Source organism: Anguilla rostrata, chromosome 18 (assembly GCF_018555375.3).
Source record: "Anguilla rostrata isolate EN2019 chromosome 18, ASM1855537v3, whole genome shotgun sequence".
Taxonomy (NCBI): domain Eukaryota; kingdom Metazoa; phylum Chordata; class Actinopteri; order Anguilliformes; family Anguillidae; genus Anguilla; species Anguilla rostrata.
In genome coordinates, this window is record NC_057950.1 from 12,737,129 (window position 1) to 12,760,388 (window position 23,260).

At 46.9% G+C, this 23,260-nt stretch overlaps 1 protein-coding gene across 1 annotated transcript in view; it reads right to left on the bottom strand.

Annotated features, from left to right (window-relative positions):
• Positions 1–2,941: 2,941 nt before the first annotated feature.
• The window catches only part of ttc7a (tetratricopeptide repeat domain 7A), a 72,204-nt gene continuing 51,885 nt past the window's right edge, over positions 2,942–23,260 (bottom strand). Inside the window, 2 exon segments of the mRNA XM_064318289.1 lie at positions 2,942–4,268; positions 20,690–20,892. Coding sequence (XP_064174359.1) covers positions 4,050–4,268; positions 20,690–20,892 — 422 coding nt within the window. The 3' untranslated portion in view covers positions 2,942–4,049.

Consider the following 23,260-nt stretch of genomic DNA (forward strand, 5'->3'; position numbering starts at 1 on the left):
CCTACAGGATGGTGGATCTCCAGGAATACGGTTGGTTACCACTGCCGAAGAATCAGAAGATCAGAAGTCAAACTATTCTAATCTGACTATTTATCTGATTTCATTTCTGTCTGTGTTGCCATTACAAATTCCATGTACGTCTTACCATTTAAAGCACTTTAAAAGTCAACTTTAAATTTAATTTAATACAGATTCAATATCTACACCCGGATCTGCTTTGACTTTCTGGCCCCTTATTAATTACCGCCTGTCTTCTTTAATTTCATTACTATCATTTACAATGAAAGCTAGGAAAACACATCATTGTGGATGATCATCTAATTTTGTCACGTGAAAGATGTAGGTTTAATATTCAATGTTACTGTGTACTTGAATGATGTAACCTGTCTTGCTTCAGGAAATGTTTTGTGCAGTCGTACACTGTTGAATATTGAATGTAGACTTGAATAGAATATTAAAATGGTGGCCCTGCCTGCCTTTCAGAATAAATGCATCTGCAATGCAAGTAAATTATAAATCACGTTCTTTGCTATGCTTACAATGAATAACAGCACATATTCCTGACAAGCCAGATCCATTGGTCTGTGTTCAAGAATATGTGTAACTCACAAAACTAAAGCCTGATGTTTATAGAGGGGGGGTGGGGGCATCCAATAATAATAATAATAATTATTATTATTATTGTTATTATAATAGCATATTAGCATACAAATTCAAAAATATAAGAAACAGATTTTAATAAAATGCAAAATATATTGTAGGTAAAGGTCTGCTGAAGCTGCAATGGGACCATTTTGACAAAGCCTGTTTTTACAATAGTGGCAGTACTTAGTAAGAGATGAAAGTTTAATAAGTGTTAATGTTTAATGAGCGACAGCCCAACTGTGACCAGCCACTGGGAGTGGCCTATTCCGGAGGAAGGCGCGCGTCCCGATGGCGGCTTGCTACACGCTGCTTCACCTCTCCTGGACCCAGGACCTGGGCTGTTCTCGACCCGGTTAGCGGTACTCAAGATTTCTCTCATGTTCTCTCAGCAGCACCGAGAAGTCTGCATAATTCATGAGGCCATCCTCGTCGGTATACAAACATGGCACTGAATGCACTTGTTTCGGCTCCGTCTCTGACGACATTAAGGTTTAACGAGGCGCCACGTGAAGGCCGGGAAGGCTCGGTCTCTGCGGTCTGGGGAGCCCCTCCCCTTTCGTGGAGGGCGGTTTGGTCAGTATCTGTTTCTAAGGGCAACTGGCCATGTCCTAGTCACCACAAAATACACCGTTATGGATTTGAATGTTTATATTCAGGCACAACCCATTTCTTTGTACCTGACCCACATTCGAAAGCAAGAAAAATATGAAGACAAGCAGTGGTATCTAAATTATTTTTTCCCTGTACAAAAGCAAATATGTGATTAACAGTGAAAACTGTGTGGAAAGCGAATGTCCATTCGGCTAATTTTTCTGACCAGAACTTCTTTATCTTTTCCCTTTGGATTTCTTTCCTGAGAGACTGCCGGAAAATCATGCAAATCCAACACACTCAAATGGACAACATCCCCAGAGAGCAGGAGAATGCACCCAATACAGATGGGCTAGCATATGAACTTTCTCTTTAAAATAATAAAAGGTTGTGTTCCTTCAATGGAACATAAATCACAGAACAGCACAACGATTAGCATTAGCCACACAAAAAGAAAGAAAACAACTCCCTTACATGCATGCACACACTCCACACAGGCAACTACTGAATGTGCAAAACTGCAGATACCCCACAGAGGAACTCGTTACTACATTGCTCAGTCATTGCTCAGAGCTCTAGTACACAGTTTCTTTCTTTCTTTGTTCTTGATTCAAGGAAATGTATCATCGATTGGCACAAAAACAAATGAAAGCAAAGCCTACAGACAAAAACAAAACAATACGACCTTGAGCTGAGCAGCACACATACGCGTACAAAAATACACACACACACACACACACACCTACACACACACACCCACAGGCATGCACACAACCACGCACACACACACACACACACACACAAACAAAACAAACACACACACACACACACACACACACCCACAGGCATGCACACACACACACAAATACATACACATACACACACACACACACACCCACAGGCATGCACACACACACACACACACACACTGCACACACACACACCACACAGCACACAAACACACACACACACAGCATGCACACATACACACACACACCACAGGCATGCACACAGACACACAGACACAGACACACACACACACACACACACACGAACACATACACAAACACACACACCCACAGGCATGCACACATACACACACACACCCACAGGCATGCACACACACACACACACACACACACACAAACACATACACATACACACACACACCCACAGGCATGCACACACACACACACACAAATACATACACATACACATACACACACACACCCAAAGGCATGCACACAGACACACACACACACACAGGCTTTATCAGAGGCCTGCTGTTCTCTCGGGGTGTTGGCGATAAGTGGGCCCCTGCCCAGCACATGGTCCCCTTGTCTGTGTCACCCCGGGTCAGACACTTTCCACTGTGCACAGCAGACCTCCTGGCCTGCCCCAGTTACTCAAAACAATAGCTGGTTGCTGGGCAACCACACAACATCAGCTGATGCACACCCCACGCTGCCCTGCACCACAGAACAAGGGGTCCTTTGGCACCAATACCCAGACTACATCCATAAGAAAAGGGGAAGCAGAAAATTACCAAAAATGCACCAGGCTGCAGTCAGGATCACTCATACTGAAGGGAACCTAAAAGATAGCAGTTCAGTGCTTGGACACTGAAATCTTCTTAGCTTAATGATTCTGTTGAAATGGCTGTAGTTTTTTGTTTGGAGATAAACCTGAAATCACTGCCTTAGCATTTGAAGCTGGAATAACTGCATTTTATTATACAGGTATGAAATAACATTAAGATTTCAGAAATGCAAAGTCATTCAGGACCACAAATAAGTCAACCCAAGATCTAAATGGAATTCAGGTGTTCAAATTTTGTGGTAAAAGGCCTTGTAGGCAAATCATGACATATACCGACTGGTATATTTATTTTTAATTTGTAATTGATTAAAACTCAACTGTTATTGATCAAATACAAATCATATTTTAAAATACTGTTTATGGAAAAACAAGACTGACGGAACAATCAATAAAAGTTTAAAACATTTTAAACGGCACAACAATAATGCCAAAAAACATGAACAGTGATTAACTTCAAGCAGAGATTGAGAGGAAAATATGTGCAAGTCTGCATAAACAGCATCCCTGAGAGTGCGTGCACGTGTGCATGTGTGTATGTGAGCTGTGCATGACTGAGGCAGTGTGTATGTGTGTGTGTGTGTGTGTGTGTGTGTATGCATTTCTCTGAGACGTGCAGGACTGAGGAGGTGTGTGTGTGAGTGTGTGTGTGTGTGTATGCCTCTTTGGTATAATTGCTCCTACTGACTCCTGTTTTGTACACTGTTCCCTTCATTACTGGTAGGCTGGAGGGGCTTTTAATGACCCTGAAGAAGAGGAGGAATGAGGAAGGATGGATTGGGAATGTATTCATTCTCCCCTGTGAGTGTGCCCAAGGAAGCAGCCGCACCTTCCTCTGCCACACGGGCACTCCCTACCTCACGACTGAGCTGATTTCAGATGAGGTCTACGAAACGAAATATCTGACTACTCGGTGGTGACAAATGTAGGAGACCTGACTGTGAGTCCAGAAGGATGTGCGTTAAATCCTACAGCTGCCGCTGAGCTTTGGTAAACACCCAGCCCAACAAACATGTGCAAAGAGAGAGCTGCTTCAGACACCCTCCATGAGGTCACTGAATTTGCATATAACTATGGTAACAAGGCGCAGGATGTCCAGATAGGAAGTAAATGCAGTTGTGGGCGTGTCCTCGGGTTGCTGTGATGCGTGGTGTGTGACAGGTGACGTTCACAGGCCTCTGGAGAGGGAGAGGCGTGGCTTGTTCGGCTGCACCCCCTCACAGTTCCCGCGGTATGACGGTGAACGGCCTGATGGGACAGCTGGCCTCCAGCTCCAGGGCGGTGAGGAAGCAGTCGGGCGCCTGGCTGCTGCCCTGGCTCTGCAGCGCCTCCCCCAGGCCGCTCCACACCTCGTGCGCCGTGCTCTGGGCCTGGACCGCGTCCCGCAGCACCTTCTCCCCTAAACTCACCCTCCCCATCCGCACCAGCAGCTTTCCCTGTGTGGGACAGGCCAGGGTGAGGGGGAAGAGAGAGGGGGACAGAGCAGAGAGGAGAGATATAGATGCATGGAGAGTTAGCGTGAGATGGAAAACAATGGTAAAGATAAGAGGAGGAGAAAGAGGGCAAAGAAAAGATGAAAGGAAGGAGCAAAGGGATGAGAAGGAGTGGGGGAGGAGAAAGGGTCAGTGAGGGATGCAGTGAAAGTTCAGGTTGGAGTGAAGGAAAATAGTACCAGAGAGAGGGAGGGGTGGAATAAGAATGGCCAACAGAATGGAGAGAAGTGCAGGGTGATGGAGGGAAGGATGAAAGTGGGGAGAACAGACAGAAAGGATGATGGGAGACAGAGAGGAGCAGGGGGAAGAGAAAGAGGTGCAGAACGTTTCATTACAATCGTAACAGAATATATGCGACCCATAGTGAGAACACAGAAAGGCCATATACCAGTCTCCTGGGGCAAACCTGATCCTGACCCCCCCCCTCCCCCTAGGTCAGAAGGGATGCTACATTGTGCAAAGAACACAAATTGTGTTCCAAATCACAGAGCTGCTCTTCAGAACACACACAGCTGCTTTGTTTCAGAAGTTCTGGGGAAGTGTCCGAGACGGGACAGAGAGTGTTTGAGACAGCAGAAGCCCCCCCCCCCCACACTATTAAACTGAACCGATGACACACAGAGGCAGCAGGCAGTCAGACTGGCAGGCTGTGGCCCTTTGAGAACACGTCTCACTCAGGGGCTGAACTGCGGGCCTACACTGGGAAACGCAGCCAAAGCATAGTGCGAATAATCAGAGAGAGAGAGAGACAGGCTCCCAGGGTCATCTGAGAGGCCTCTGTTTTCACACCATTCTCCAGCCCCCTCCTCTGGGCCAGACAGCTGTCTGTATGAGGGGTGGGGGGCAGGGCGGGACGGGGGGAGGCAGCCCAGCTGCCTGACTATAGAGATAAACACGTAAAACAATTCCGCAAACATACAGAGCATGCGCGTGTGCAGTAGGGCTGTCAAACGATGGTTCGACATTTGAATGCTATTTCAATTGAACAAAAACATTTGAGCGTGAAACTTAACATTTGAATATGAAAGGGAAAAAATGCATCTTGTCTTTATTGCAGCTGTTTTCCTTTCAACGTTGGTATGCGTAAACCAAAAATAAATGTCGCAGTATAGCGCCTCCTCTATTGAAAATGGAAGTCGCTGGGTCATACGACAAGGCACTTTAATTTCATTCCCGGTTCCTTGGTATGATCAGAATGCATCTTTTATTGCGCTGGGAATTCAGTGAATAAAAAGACATTGGTACTGGCTACTTTGCAAGTGGACTACCTGGTGTTTTGGGGAAATACATGTAACCTGACACTGGCATTCAATATTTAACCAAAAGGTCCAAAAAAAGTATTTTTCAGCCCGAAAATTGGCCAAATCCTGGCACGGAATTCAACATTTAAAATAGTGATACACTACATGGCCAAAAGTATGTGGACACCAGATATCAAACATAACATCCAATATTATGTGCATTAATATGGAGTTGGTCCACCCTTTGCTACTATAACAACATACATGCAGACAACACACACCACCATACAATAGCACTTCTACCCGCCTTTCATCAAATTGCAATCACTCAGTAACAAACTCACACGCACACGAGAACACACAGGAAAATACGCACATACTCAAAAATGCAATATACGTACACATACACACACACACGTGCGCACATAGATGCATACACACACACACACACACACACACAGATTCCATTAATTGGGCTAAGACTGAGTGCTGTCTGAAGCACAGAGGCCATTTTGAGACAGGATTGTTCCTTCTCTCTTCCTGCCTCTGTTCTTCTTCCAAACATTTATTTTCTCTGTTTTTCACCCTGTCACTTGCCTTCCACCTCTCATTCCCTCATTTTATCTCTCTTTGTTCTCTCTCTTTCATCCCCAGCCATTATCTGTTTCTCTCAGTACTTCTCTGCTCTCTTGGCACAGTACGTGTTTATGTGTGGAATTGAAGGATAGAAGAAGGAAACACTCTTTGAGGAAAGATTCATTACCTCAAGGCTAACACAATATACAGGGTGTTCTCTGTGAAGAGAAATGGTGTTTTAATAGGCGGTAAGCACAAGTATCTGATCTGTGCGTGTGTGTGTGTGTGTGTGTGTGTGTGTTTGTGTTTGTGTTTGTGTATGAGTGAGTGCATGTTTGTGTGAGTGTGCTGTTTGTGTAACAGGCAAATCACAGTCATGCCAAAAAAGCGCAAGATACTTCAGCTAAATAAAAAGACTGAGGTATGAGCATATTATAGAGCACAATTGTAGTTTCTACCTGCTGAAGATTTTAAAGGTCAAAAGCAGTTTTTCATTTTTGGACTTTCAGGATATAAAGAGCAAATATTTCTCCTGAAACATTTTCTTTAGTCATGTGGCTGGGGGTGGGGGCATGTTTCCTCTGGTGAGGGGGATAGGTGTGTGAGTTATTTGGTTGGTCTGGGAGGGAGAAAAGTAAGAGAACAAACAGAGCGCACTGCGGCTGTCAATCACAGGACTATGCTGCATCAATGCAGGGAAGTGCAGGGCTCTCAGCCAGCGTGTCTGCCGATGACACAGCACCAGGCCAGACTGTCCACTGTTCCTACCCAGCATTCACTGTGTTTTACACTTCAGTCCTTTGCTTGGATCTGGATCTGGATACGGGATCTGTGTGTGCATGTCTGTGTGCATGCTTGCATGTGTGGGTGTGTGTGCGTACGTGCGTGTATGTGTATGCATGTGTACTTATGTATGTGTAGGTGTGTGTGAGGGTGTGTGCGTGTTTGTGTGTGTGAGTGTGTGGGTGTGTGTGTGTGCACGTGTTTGTGTATATGTGTGTGTGTGTGTGTACGAGTATGGAGTGAGTGCCCATCTCCCCCACATAGTGACTGCAGGGAGAACAGATGGTTTCTGCTGAGCCAGTTCCCCACGCTTTCACACCTAGTTCTTGTACCACAGGTGCCGGAATTAAAGTGTTAAAATTCCCCATTTCCTACGAGGAGAATGCATTTCAGATGAGCGCATGAGAATCCAATTCAAAAACAAAAGCTGGGGCAGTCTAAGCTTCCAGCACTGAACAAGCACGAGCATCGGCAGTGTGCGTCGGGCTGCCTGCCGTGTGACCACAGTGTGCAAAACGGGAGGAAGTCAGTTCTATGCTCGTTCTGGTCTGGGTGATTACAGGGTCTTAACTGAACATTTACATTACATTACATTACATTTATTTAGCAGACGCTTTTATCCAAAGCGACATTCAAAAGTGAATATCAAGGTCACTGGAACAACTACAAAACGCAGGTTTGATAAGGTACAATACTCTTTTTGTATATTCACTCACAGCCAAGAACACAGTCCAGTTCACACAGTGAACACAGACTCACAGAGCTGAGCAACTGAGAGGGGAGGGAGGAGGCCAGAAGCAACCAATGAGCTGCTTACAGGAGGCTGCAGGTCCACAGGGGTTGCAGGTTTGAAGGAGTCAATGTTCCTTCTTCAGGGCACCCACAACTAGCAACTAGGTGTAACCGTTTCAAGAGCTCTTTTATCCTGACTCTCTAAATGCCTTTAAATGCCACAACAACATAGAGAAAAACAGAGTGAGTGGGTCAAATAGACCAGCAGGCTGGTCGCAGCAAATAAAACAAATTGTACACATTCCCCCCTGCATGTTTTGTTGTTGTTGTTGTTGTTGTTGTTTATTTGCTGTTCGTGTGTCCATGTTGTGCACCAACATTTGTGGATTTGCACTAAATGCAAAAATAATCTCCCTGAGGTGATGATAAATAATAGAGCTGAAAATGAATGTCAATTCATAATCAAATTCATTATAAATGCATTGTTTGCTACACCTGTTACAAGCAACAGTGCTCACATCCCATAAAAGAGTCCAGGCTAAGTGTCTGTTGCCCGCAAAAGCACTCTGCAGATACATAAATATCTTTATGAGCGAGACATCAGGAACAATGTGTTTGCAACATAAACAACTAATTGAATTTTATTTCAATCATGCATTAACATTCTATTTTATTTAGTGTGGACTACATGTTGTGTGTACGCATTAATTTCATATTTAATATGTGAGAGTGTGAAAAAAATTTGGTCTGAATATACTTCAAAAACATAATGTTCGGGTCTGATTTTGTAAACATATGCAAACGTCATGCCAATAATGCATTTAGAATTGGATTGAATTACACTGTGAGAGAGAGTAAAGGAGGCAGAAAGATAGAGACAGAGAGAAAGAAAGGGAGGAGTGGAAGAGAGAGAGGGAGGGAGGAGTGGCAGAGAGAGAGAGGGAGGCATGTCAGAGAGAGAGAGAGAGAGAGAGAGAAAGGGAGGAGTGGCAGAGAGAGAGAGAGAGGGAGGAGGCAGAGAGAGGGAGAGTGGCAGAGAAGAGAGAGAGGAGGAGGGCAGAGAGAGGAGGCAGCACAGGCTCACAGCCAGTGGTGCCCGCAGATAAATGCCAGCCTGGCCCACAGCCCCATAATTCCATTAGGCACAGATCTGAGCCCTGATTGGATCAGTAACAATTACCTGCGCTCAGCCAAACCAGCACGCCCATCAGAGTCTGCCACCATAACCTTTCCCCCACTGGTGCCGCAGGCCCCCTGGGGTCTGTGATGGTGCTTACAGGTGAGTGCTGTACGTAAAGGACATGCACATACATGCACAATACACACACACACGCATACGGATGCACACGTGCACAAACCCGAGCACCTACACAAGCATGCACAAACACACCCGCACAAACATACACACACACACGCAGGCACACACGCACGCACGCACGCACTTATTAGAGCTGTTATAGCTGACAGATGGACCAAGGCCCGTGAGAACATGTCAGTGATCACTGGCTGCAGCTGGGCAGAGAGGCCGTTCTTCACCTGGCCTTTATCTCTGGGTGGGGTCTGGTAGCCATGACGATCAGACCCACGCACAAACCCCAGAAATGTACCGCGCACTCAGGCTCCGCGTGCCTCCGCGGGGTGCGGACCCACAGGGCGCGGCTCGTCGAGTGACGGCAGATATTATAACCGCCACCGGGGAGGGTAACACCACACTGAGAAGCACCCCCAGCTGAATCAGGCCAGGGGGAGTTCTATTAACCAGGGGGTGCAGCGATGAGGGAAAAAGAGTGACAGACAGACGGGCTGCCAGGAGGTTTACTGTTCTCAGCCACGTGCGCATCAGCGCGTCTGTCAGTCGGGCCAGGCCACGGGAGGGAGGGTCACACAAAGGGTGACCCCTCAAACCACGGGGGGTGAACTAGCCCGATCTGGCAACCCTCACAGTGACAGCGAGGCCCTGCGTCCCCTTTGAGTTTCATCACTGAATTTAATTAGTGAGTCAGAGCTCTGCTGCATCTTCAGAGGAGAGGGGAAAACAGGCCCGATATTAAGGATCTGGGCTTCATTTCAGCTCTGCTGTATGACCATTACAGCCAGCAAGAGCAGAAAGAGCGCTCATGTGCTCCCATAGTACAAATACAGCGACACACACTATCGAATATACACATACTGCACACACACACAAACCAACATACACACACACACACACACACAATGATGTCCAGTTATGAAGCCAGCCACAGTTGGGTCGCTGCAACTCCAGCACCTCCACTCAGCCATTTATAACGTGATACGGTTCAGCTTCGGGCTGCGGCTGGCTAATGGAACAGCACACCTCGGGTTTAAGAGCGTTTCCCACACACAGAAAGAGGCACTGAGTCTCACACCCAACCCACCTCGATTACCTTAAAGATAAAAAACAGCCCGGAACCCACAAATGTTGCTGCTTTTAGCAGTTTTTTTTACATGGTACATAGATCTGCAGATTAGTAAGACAGGGCATGCATTCACAAGAGCACGCATAAGGCTCAGCTTCCAGACTGGAGTCTGCTGTCCAGCACAGAGCCTGTAATGTGAGGTTTCAAAGGAGAATGCACTCTCACAAAACACATAACATGTTATTTTTTAACACACCTCCATGTCTAGTTAAGAGCACCACCTTTTGTGTCACTTTCAACACAGTCTGTGTGGAAAAAGTCCCTGTTTGTAACGCATAAAGTGTGTATTTGCAACACAAAATAGTAACTTTTGCACAAAATGCATTGAAAGTAACACACAGGTAGTAACACAAAAGGTTAAAAACATTAAGACACCAGTCTTAATGACTGTCACTGCCACACACAGACACTAGGAATGGATGAGGAGAGCCACCAACTGCTGTTACTGGGAAACGCAATTCCAGTTCTTTTACCCTGCCACCCCAGCCGCCATCGTTGCTACACGTGCTGTCTCACCATTACCTTTCCCTCTGTCCTTTCTGTTAGTGTGTAATTTACATGAGAGAGAGAGTATGGGTGAGTGTGTGAGAGAGAGAGGGCATGGGTGACTGTGAGAGAGAGAGAGAGAGAGAGAGAGGGTAGGGGTGAGTGTGAGGGAGAGAGAGAGAGAGAGAGGGTATGGGTGACTGTGAGGGAGAGAAGAGAGATGGGTGAGTGTGAGAGAGAGAGAGAGAAGAGTATGGGTGAGTGTGAGAGAGAGAGAGAGAGAGAGAGAGAGTATGGGTGAGTGTGATAGAGAGAGAGAGTATGGGTGAGTGTGAGAGAGAGAGAGAGAGTATGGGTGAGTGTGTGAGAGAGAGAGAGAGAGAGTATGGGTGAGTGTGATAGAGAGAGAGAGAGAGAGAGAGAGAGAGAGTATGGGTGAGTGTGAGAGAGAGAGAGGGTATGGGTGAGCGTGTGCGTAGGTGGGCATACCGTCTGCGCTTGCGTGTGCATGGCAGTGCGTGTCGGTGTGGAACGGGGCCATGTGCTTCTAGGTCAATGTGTCTGCTACATGCCAAGCAAATAACAGGTGTGATGCCACCCCCAACCCCTGCCCCCCTTCCCGCAGAACCCGTGTCCCGGTCCCAGCTGCCCAGCTTGGCCCCCGGTGTGAGGGCGTGCTTCAAGGGGCACACATGCCGCTCGAGCTGGACAATCATGACGCGAGAGCAGGAGATCACATGACCCCCCCCCCCACGCACCCACATCTGGCCCAAGGGGAGAGGGGTGTTTTTTCTGGAGGTCACAATCCACCCTGCCGTGGACCCAAAGATCTGGTATCTGTTTTTTTTTGTTGTTGTTGTTGTTTTTGTTTTTTGCACAATGGACATTTGCCTTGTAATTAGCATATTCTGAATATGATTGAATTGCATATGATTGAATTACGTTTTAATGCATTTGACCTCTGTTAGAAGTGTGTGTGTGCATGGGTATGTGTGTGTGTGTTTGTGGGGGGGTGGGGGGTCATGTGACATGCTCCACAGTGTGATAAGCCCTGGAGGGATCATTTTCTCTTCAGTGGAGTCAGCACTAATCAAATTATCTCTAATGCCTGCTTTCTCCCTTTACTTTTTCTCTCAGTATTTTCTCTATGCATTTGATATCTCTCTCACTCTTTCTGCCCCCCTCTCTCTTTCTGCCTCTCTTCAGTGTGTTCACATCAGCCCTTTGCATAAATTTTTCAGGAGAGCCCTCTCCTCTTAACATCACTCCCCGTAAACAAATAGTCACGACGGCACCTCCATAAAAGCTGCCATACTTCTGGGAAGTACCAGAGCTGTGTGTGAGAGAGAGACAGAGAGAAAGAGAGAGACAGAGACAGAGAGAGATAGAGAAGAGAGGAGAAAGAGAGAAAAGAACAGCTTACATATGAGGTGCCTGGGGGGTGGGTGCATGTGTCAGACTTTAATTGGTGGAGGATCTCAGCTACAGTACATGAAAAAGATTACAAACATCCAGGCAGCCAGCTTTGCATTCTGACAGAGCTGCAGAATGTCAGGAACATTCTGTCAGTGAGAAGTCTTACATATCATCCATTCACAGTGCTCTCAATTCGGTTGTGTTTTTCAATTAACAATTAAACCGTTGTTCATGCTAATAATTATGTTTGGCCTGAATCTTGTGGTTGCACTATTTCTGTAATCTAGATTGCAGTACTTTTTTACTTTTACTAATATGTTCTTTGTGCCCACAACCTGGGCATGTTGACAATTTAAATTTAACACTGACTTAATGTATTAACTTTGTTCATGCGCCTTTATTACACTTCAAGCTCAAAGCCTGGGCAGTTACCAAGGTGATTTTAGCTTGGTGTCCTTGGAATGTATTTCACTGAAGGCTGTCATCATTTACAGCTGGAAATGTGACACTAAAGGAAAGACCTACCATGACTCAAGGGGGAACTACCTGTCATTGGGAGAGCACTTTTTAGACCAGAGAAGAGGAGCTCCTGCATCACAAGCTCTAAATAGTTTTGTTGTGTACTGTGACTGTCCCTCTCTACCTTACTTTATCTATGCACTTACACACACTCACACACACAATATTTCCCTGTTCATCCTCTCTCTGTCTCTCATGTCAATGCACACACATACACTGACTAAGACACACACACAAAAGCCTATCCTACAGCTACCCTCTTCCTGTATTACACAGAATATTTCCCCGAAACCCCTTTACTGTATCTCTCCTTCGCTCACACTGCTCTTTCTCCCTCTCTATGTAACATCTCCCATCCCCCTCTATCGATGTAGTTTCCCTCAGCGCCCCCCCTCCATCCACCGCGCAAACTGTCGCTTTCTCAGCTCCCTCTATCCTCCCCTCTCTCGGGTTCTTCAAGGCCTCGCTCAATAGAATTCATTTTCCTGGTTGCTAAGCAATCCCAGAAAGCTCAGGGAAAAAAAGGACTTGAGTGTTATAAATAATGTATTTGCATTATCTAATCAGCGGAAAATGTTTCCTGGCCTGCAGCCACCCGTATCGACACAGAAAGCGAAAGAGAGATCAAGAGAAAGAGAGAGAGAGCGAGCGAGAGAGGGAGGTAGAAGGCAAGGCAGCACAAGAGGCAGAGCAAAGACTCGGAGCGAAGGAACAATGGGTGTGCGAAACAGTGGAAGAGAGAAGAAGCAAACGGCATCTGCGTCAGGAATGAATCTGGTTGACAGCACGGGGTTTTGAGTGTGTGGGGTTCAGGCCCCTGGGAAATATAAGGGTTTCTGAGGCAACAACGCAGGGGCTCTCATCTCACCTAGGGATGTGCTGCCTGGTATTGAAAGGGCTTATTTACTGTGATATTATAAACTGTTTATACATCATATAATTACAGGGAATGTATACGGCAAGATGCCTTGCCATACACTACAGGATGCTTGCAATAGGAGAGGCAGAGGTGCTCCCACCAGCGAACAACGAAGTCGTCATTAACTGAACCGGCCTGCAGTTTTCAGGCCTAACGCGCCCCGCTTCGTCACCTTGAAATGCTTCATTTTCACGTTCAGTCAGTTAAGCTTCCACGTTACGATAGGCGGCGCTTAAATGCGCCGTTTCAGTAACGGTGGCGGCCCCGCGGAAAACGAACGGAAAGAGAGAAAGCACGCCGCCGCCTCTGAACCGCGACTGGAGGCGAAGGCACAAGAAAAAAGACAAAAGAAAAAAAAAACGAAACAAAATGTGCGCCCTGGACTTAGCCCTGCATAAATCTGGGTTTGCCTGCGTTGCTGCTCCCGGTTGCCCCGGGCGCAACTAACGACGACGAGCCGTGCACCTGGGAGGAGCCAGCGGGTGTGATGACGTGAGTCATTTCTTGGAAATGAAACAAAATAGTGTGACAATCACGTGCTAATGTACGGCATATCAACAACAGACAAATAGAAACGCGTTGAATAATCCTGAGGTGGCTGCAGACCGTGGCGCTTATCTGAAAGTAATGAGAGGAGTTTTCTAGAGATGAAGTTATGCAAGCAGTGAGTCACTACAGAGGGATGTAGGTTCACAATAAGACTAATCTACAGCACATCTCACTGTGGCAGTGCCCTTCACTACGTGCACACACACACACACACACACACACACACACACACACGCACACACACACACACCGCACACACACACACCACGCACGCACGCAGCACACACGCAGCACACACACACACGCACACACACACACACACACACGCACACACACACACAACACACACACACACACACGCACACACACGCACACACACGCACACACACACACACACACACACGCACACACACACGCACACACACGCGCCCGCATGCAGGCGCAAACACACACCCACGGCCACACTCGCCTCACGATATCTCCGTAAGACTAATCGCAGGGAAGAGTGGGGGCACTGTCAGGCACGCTCAAACACGCTTATGCTCTCTAAGACAACTAATGCCGTTAATCGCCATATTATCATTCCTCCATTATCCCTGTGATGACATTCCTTCTCCTCCAGCTGGCTCGCGGCCCTGGGAGGGGCCTCCACTGAACCGGCGTTACCATTGGTTCCACACCCAGGATTGTCCAAGTGTCAAACTGGACTCTGCACCAATCGAACAATAGAAAGGCTCAACTACAATAAAAAAGTGACAGCTGACTGAGAACCAAAGCCAGATTATAATATCCGTTGCTTTTTTTTTACATTAAATGGATGAAGATTTCATCTGCAGTGAAGTGCTATTGCGGAGCTTTTTTTAAATGTCATTTTTCCAAACAGGTGTCAGCTAATGACAGTGCCTTAGATACAGACTGGTGCTAAGGGAGGATATGATAACGAGGCTCTGGAGAAGAATGACATGGGACAGGCACTGGAATTGTTTGTCGCAGACACGTACGCGCACGCGCACAGATTCATGCGCACATGTGTACACACATGCATGTGGACATACACACAAAACACACACATATAAAGGCTGAGGGAGGACACAGGCAATCAATGGCAAACTGCAAGATAAACAGGAGATTCAATCATTTCCTGGTTTGTACATAACTAGGTGCACTAGTTTGAAAGACGTAAACTGGCTACTAGTGTTATTTCCCAAAAAGGAAACTCAAAGATTGAGCAAGGAACTATTTTTTTGACTCGCTGCTTTTAACAACGTAATTAGCTTATTCCCATGCCGATAAAGCTCAACTTGAATTTGAATTTGAAGTTGAAAGAGCGAGAGAGTGCGAGAGAGCCAATAGCTTTTTCTGGGCAAAGAGCCACTCTGTCCACAATATTAATCAATCAAAGTGAGAAATCAGAGGAAATCTGATGCAGGCTGTGCTCAGAACAGTTAATCCCATTTTAATTCGACGCCCCTTAAGAAAACACAAAAACACTCACAACAAAACAAGAAAATAACCCCCGGAGCTCAGCTTCGCTAATTTGCAGGGCCAGAACCTGATCCAAAAATATCCCCCCCCAGCTGGCCCGCAGCGATGAGTCAACCTCTCCTCCGGCAATACCCCACGAGGGCCCTGAGCGCGCCCTGTCAGGAATTAGACTGCATTAACGAGCCCCGCCCGCCAGCAGGGCCCCGTCTGCGCCCCGCTCCGCGGCACAAACGCAGCGCGTCCGCGGCCAGGAAGCCCGGCCGGACCATCCGCTCCACGCCTAACGCCTCGTGTGTGTGTGTGTGTGTGTGTGTGTGTGCGTGTCTGGAGAGAGGGGGGTAGGGGGCAGAAGGCGTTAATTGATTCAGCTGAGACGTAGAGCAAAAAAACTACGGGCGACCAATGAGAGGTTAGGCGTGGCCATACAGACGCAGGCGATGCCGAAAAGATCACTCATCTAAGTCCTTTCACTGGGCACAGACTCCTGCACTCCACTTGGGTTTTCCAGCACCTCAATTCTTCTTTTTTCTATGAATGCTGAAAAAGCAGGAAATTATAAGATCTGGAAATTAGGAGCACAGCATCTGAGGCGCTAGGAAATCGAGAGCCATTTTCCACCACCATTATCTCCTAGTGCATTGTGTCGAGGCATCTAGCCTGTCAGATAACCAGGAGAAGAGAGACATTCCCTCCTCTTTTTGCTTCCACTTGGATATTAGTTTGACCCCTTATAAAATAAAACCTTTTTTTCATAGGCCAGGCTGCGGGTAAAAGTGAAACACTCATTCAGCTCTATCCCTGCTATTTCTCTTTAGCGGGGTTTGTGTCTGAGGCCTGTCAAAGTCAATGTGTGATCGCCCCTCCCTCTGCACTGATTAAGGAGGAACTCCAAAATGGCTGCCATGCCTCACCCAGGTGGGTGCAACACGCTTTGTGTGCTGACATTCATTCTTACCATAATTGCATAATTTGTTAGTACAAAGCTATGTTATAACAATTACAGTTACAGTCAGTCTTAATTGACCCAAGATACAAGCGCAGTGCACACCGAGGACAATTTTGAAAATCACTGCTTTAAAGAACTATGATATCACAAAAAACTATACAAAGGCAATCCAATAATAATAATAATAATAATGCCCTGACCAATAGCCCGGCCATCACAGCTGCAGCCCGTGACTCTGAAAGCAGGCCCACACATGCAGAGCAGCACAATCACTTTCATTCAATCACTCAGCACAAATGTACAGCCGCCCCACCACAGCCGCCGGGGGGTTCATCAATGTCCCGGATCCCTGACCACCGCCCCCGCCTGTCCTTCCGCACCCTGGTCACTCGGTAACCAGAGAGGCCCCTTGGGTGCGCGGTGGAGATGGTGAGTGGAATCCATCCAGCTGTTCCAAAAGAATCTTACGACGGGGAAGAAGGACATGTTTTGGGGCATGATGCTTAGTGCCTCATGAAGGATTTACGTTTATGTTTTTAAGTTCATGTTTCTCTGAGCATTTCAAACCTGACCCAGTCCAGCACCAGACACATAGATTGTTATTACCCTTTATTAATATCCTGACTATGCTACCCCGGACGAGCCCCCTTTGTGTTTTAGTCAGATACACCCCGCTTCACCCATTGAAGGGATACAGGTTTCTTTCCCTGATCTGCCCGTCCAACTGCTATCTCTCTTTTTCTTCATTGCCTCAGCCAGCTCTCCATTTCATCCCCTCCTTCTCCATATCTGGCTTCTAAATTGATCCACACCTCCGTCCTCATCCTGGCTCTCACTGCTGGCACGCCAGACACAGACTAACATTACAAAATGTTTTACCACCTACACACACCCCCCCGCCCCCTCCCAATTAATTCATGAACCATTAGAGGCTTCTATTTAAATGTATTTTGTTTGTCCAGGCACAAACGTCATCATAAAATGGAAATCGCACATGCCGTGTGCAAATACCGATGTGGTCACAGCCAAAATGTTCTCACTGCCCAAAAGAATACAGAGCAAATACAGAGCACAGGCCCAGTGGAGACACGCGGTTTGTCTGTAACCTGATAAGATTATCTCCCTCCACTGGCCAGATGAATGGGGTACACAGCGGGAGGCCTGTTCAGACATATATAACTGCAGGCTTCTTATTAATCATTTGAAGCCCCTGACTTACACTGTGCTCTCTCTCTCACTCTGTCTCTCTGACTTTTGGCTCCCAGTGTTTCATCTAATAAACAAGACAAGTGTAATAATGAATAAAACTGCATATACAGTGTACTCTGCTTCCTTCATGCTTCCTGCAGTGTACAGTAATGTACACCCCCCCCCCCCCCCACCAGCCCCATGGCACCAGACACCAGAAACTCAGATTATCACAATAGCTAAAACAATCAGCCTCGTACAATCCTGATCCCGTAGTCGTTTCATCTCTATTGAGCACTTAACCAGCCAATTAAAGCAGCCAATTACACAGGTAAGAACATTAACTTGGAAAATTCTGCTTTTGAAGAGGAAAAAACGACTGATGCTTGCATTTCCTTGCGAGTGAAGTCTTCGTACGTTCATGTTCTGTGTTGTCATGGTTTCCATGCACTAGGAGAGAGCCTTCCTGGCATACTGATGCAGCGTGAAGCAGGCAGGCACAGGCTGAGAGCGGGTCTAAAGCTGTGCACGTACTGCAGAGGAGTCAGGAGGCAGTGTTTGCAGAGAGCGGTGCCTCTGGAGGAAAGGCACATGAAAGGGGCGGGGGGGGGGGGGGGTGGGGGGGGGAGGGCCGACCGGCTGAAAGTAGAGTCCACTGCTCGTAATGAGCCCGATCACACAGGAAGACGAGAGGAAGCGGACCCGATCACACAAGAAGACGAGAGGAAGCGCTACAGCGCTACTCCAGAGATCAAACCGCTGTTCCACCCCACACACACAAGCACACCTGTGGGAGTAAGTTTGGTTCCGTGTGTGTGATTCCTTCGTAAGCACGGTCCTCTGGAACCAGGACTAGACACTACTTTGACCATTACATTACATTACAGGCATTTAGCAGACGCTCTGATCCAGAGCGACTTACACAAGTCACATGGGACGGAGTGTGGCACAGTGGGTAAGGAACTGCGCTCGTAACCGAAAGGTCGCAGGTTCGAATCCCGGGTAAGGACACTGCCGTTGTACCCTTGAGCAAGGTACTTAACCTGCGTTGCTTCAGTATATATCCAGCTGTATAAATGGATACAATGTAAAGTGCTATGTAAAAAGTTGTGTAAGTCGCTCTGGATAAGAGCGTCTGCTAAATGCCTATAATGTAATGTAACACAACTTTTACATAGCATTTGTTTTTTTTTTTTTCACATTGTATCCATTTATACAGCTGGATATATACTGAAGCAATTTCGGTTAAGTACCTTGCTCAAGGGTACAACGGCAGTGTCCTACCCGGGAATCGAACCTGCGACCTTTCGGTTACAAGCCCAGTTCCTTACCCACTGTGCTACACTCCGTCCTCCGACCATAAATTAGCACATTGCTGTCACAAGGCGTGTCATATTTACTCACCACAGGAAGTGGTGTAATTGCTCAGCGGTTACCAATGAAGCCCATTTCCAGCATAATCAACCTTTCATATTAATTTCCCCGCAAATACGATGGCTAGATTTGTCCTCAAGAACACCATGTACAGACAAAATCTTTCCAGCATATTAACTCAGAAATGTTAACAAAACAATGACCACTGCACAGCGGACCACTGGCCCGATAAAGACCCACATTCCAAATTTGATCACACAATCAAAAGTTTATATTGGCAGCTTTACTAGTGTCAGAAGAGTGCTATTCTTTCTCATGAATCAGTTTCCTACATTTACCACCTTTCGAACAAAATCAGAAATATTAACAGTATGAACTCCCACTGAACTGTGAAACAGAAGATGCTTTGTCCTTCCTCTATCTCATAATGGCCTTTATCTTCAGACAAAGGGCTCTCATAAGGACACTGGGAGCCAGGGCATGCCTGTCCAAAGACATCTTTCTGCTTTCTGGCCTTCTCTCTAATAGAACGCAATCTTCTGCCTGCACCAGCAGTTCATTTCAATTTAAAATGTGTCCCTGGCTTGAACTGAAGAGACCACAGAGAGAAAACAAAAGACAAACAGACAAATGCAAACTAGAAACAAATCCCTCTGCAGCGAACCCTGGAGCTGTCAAAGATGAGCTGTGTTTCTGCTGAAAAAGCAATATGAGCAACAGGCCCCTTGCTAAATCAAACAGGACACAGAACTATTATTCACACACACACACACACACACACACACACACACACGCACACGCACACGCACACGCACACGCACACGCACACCACACACACACACACACAAACACACACACATGCACACGCACACGCACATGCACACCACACACACACACCACACACACACGCAGAAGAACACAGACACACACGCTCAGGCACAAAAAATCTCATAATAAAAACATGCTGATGAAGGCTATTGTCGTCCTAACCCTCAAGCAACCCTGCTGATTGGTCAAAGAGAGGAAATCGCCCTCCTCCTGGTGACAAGAAATTGCAGCGTTCATCCGAAAAACTTCCACCATGGCGTCTCTACTCACACATACACACAATATATCTTCCTCTCTCTCTGGCCTTTCCTCCCTCCCTCCCTCCCTCCTGAAAACACCCTGGACAGGACACTGGTGGCTGGCCTTGTTCTGGTTAGCTGGCTCTTCCATTTCCCATATACAGGAAAGCCCTGACAGGTCATTGTGCGCTGTAACAAATGCATGAGGTCTCTCCGGTTTCTATGGTCACTGCGTACAGAAACTCATTCATATGCCTTTAATGCAATATCCATGGAGACAGAGTCTCCGGACAGTCTGAAATGCTGGCTGCCAAGAGAATGGCCCTCCACAGCTCATCACCGTAATGGCAGAAAAGGTCAGGAGTGAGCGGCCATTAAACTAAGAGAAAAACAAGGACCTGTGTGTGTGTTTATGGGTGTGCTGTGTGTGCGTGTGTTTGTGTGTGTAGATTTCTGTGTGCATGTGTGTGTGTATATGTATTTGTGTGTGTGTGTGTTTATGCGTGTGTGTGTGCAATTGTGTGTGTGTGTGTGTATGCATTTGTGTGTACATATGTGTGCGTGTATGCGTGTGTACGCGTGTGTATTTTTGTGTGTGTGTGTGTGCGTGTGTATATGTGTACGCGTGTGTGTGCGCTCACTCACCAGGTGCAGCAGGATGCGGTATCCTCTGGGATGGATGGTCAGAGCCTCGTCGTAAAGGGTCTTGGCCTCGGCCTCCAGCCCACGCATCTCGGCCAGCTGGCCCCTCAGCAGCAGCACAGAGTGAGAGGCTGGGAACAGCGCCCCCGCCTCCTGGGCACAGAACTGCGCCTCCTTCACTCTCCCCTCCTCCATGAAGAGCTCCCCTAGTGGGGAGGACACACACGCACACACACACACAAAGAGGGACAGACAGAAAAAGAGAAAGGGACACGTCACTGACTGCAAACATAGCCTTCATTCTGTAGGGGGAACCTGTATTCAAAAGCAATAAAGAAATCCATCTTTTACAAGTCAAATTAACCCAGCAAAGTGTGTGTATATGTCATAAGCCCTAACACAGAAAGAGAAGCTCAGCAAACCCTTTTTCAAAGAAAACTTTTTAAAATGAAATCATGCACAGGGGAAGGCCTAAGGGAACATCTGGAAGTTTACACCCACATTTAAAAAAATGCACATGATGCATAACGGAATTCCTGTGAAATATTGCAGTTTTATAAAGACGTGGATCTGCTCCTGTGTGGAGAGGATCTCTGGCACTTTGGGGGCGGGGCTTCTCAGAGCAGGAGCGCTGTTGCCTGGCATTGCCTCATCCGTCCGCCTCGCTCAAATCGGACACAGTCACCGACCGGCGCCGCGCCGCTCTGAGCCACCGAATCTCATTACCCATCATCCCTCAGCAAGCCCAACGCGTGGCAACTCGCACAGCGAGCGGAGAGACAAGCTCCGGCCGGGGCGGAACCCCTGCAGTCCGCGCCGAGGCGGTGTGTGGACAGGCAGATCTATACCGTACGCGCCACAGCACGCTAAACATCCTGCCCATGGAGGCAGCTGCTGATCTACACTGCGCAGCACATTCCACACCCTTTATATCCCAGCCAGCCAGCTGCAGCCCGCAGCACATTTCACTCAGCTCAGCCGCGCAGTCTTCATCCCGCATGTGACGCCGCACAAACGTCGCACCGCATTCTCCGAATGACAAATTCTGCACTTCAGAAATTCCTCCGTATGCATTTTCGGCTGGACCGCAACAGCGGGGCCAGCCCTACAAACACGAATGTCTGCGATTGAGTGACTGAGTGATCAAGTTACACCATTGGTCAGCCGAGTTATGAAGTTACACCATTGGTCGGCCGGATCGCGTGTGTTAGCTCCAGCCATATACTAGGTTTTGACCTGGTCTTGTTTTCTTTTGTTTTGTTTCCATCTGCTGCATGGCTTTGGCTAATATTTCAGAAGTCTGGATTCATTCAACAATCGTCCTTAAATTTGACACAGAATTAAATATAAGCGCTAGGCTCTTTTCGGTTCACAAAACTTAGTTTGGCAGTGTAATTTTGGTTATTAAAAATTAACATTTGAATTTATTCATAAATAAAAACTGAGGACAAATGTTTAAATTGAACACTGTCCCCCAAACCAGCAAAATTCCCACTGTCCAGCTGCTGGGTCTGGGTTTTAATTGGGGCTGAATTGTCCACAGGAGGCTTGGGCCAGGGGGAATGAATTAGAGGTGACACAGTGTGAGCTTCCTGTTCAGCAGCCTCTTCAGACTGTAACAGAGTGAGAGGGGGGCATGTTCCTCGACACCCATTTTCGGAAAGACCAAAGAAGGACATCCTCCCACTGTCACGTGTTAAATGTCACGTGGATGTCACAAGTGTGTTCTGTTCTTGCATCTGGCAACATGAACTTACCACTTAAGCACCTCAGCTCATGACCAAATAGCTAAAAGGTTTGTACAAGGTCCAAAAAGTAGCGGAGGTGAGAATGGTGACTTTGTTATAACCACGCACACACACACACACACACACACACACACAAACAGACACACACACAAAATGTGACAAGTGTAATTCTGTTCCTGAGTAATAACTGCACACTTGGCTAAATAAGGGCATCGCGTGCTGCACTTGAAACTCAAGAAAGCATGACTATGATGGCGAAATGGACACGCCCCTAAGCACACTGACTGACCAATGGTAGGCTGAGCTGGAAGAAGGCTGTCTCTGGGCAGCACTGGGCACAGTAGTGACTGACAGACTCCTTCATTATCAGCCACTTTGGCAGTTGGTTGTGTGAGACATTCAAATGGAGATCATTGTCTTGTATGCTAGTCTACCTTGCCAGAGGGGCAGAAAATAGAGGTAAAAAGTAAATACATCGTTCTAAGATGTATGCAAATGAGACATATTACATTATATATATTTTTTAAAACATATTCAGAACTTTCTCTTTACACAGTCAGCTTTTCGTGTCCACTTCCATAATCCTCCGCATAATTACTGTACTGTATTTTATTTAGCTCTTTCTTACACAACATTTAATCAGATTCCTGAGGCAAATTGACCATACCAATCTGTAAATCAGCTGGTCCTGAAGAATATTTTTTTGTGAGGAAACCTGTACTTAACTGAATAGGGTTCGCTCTGCTCTACACTGCTTTGTTTATGTGCAAATCTCCCTGGGGCAGGAAGTGACCCATCCATAACAGGAAGTAGCCAATCACAGTGG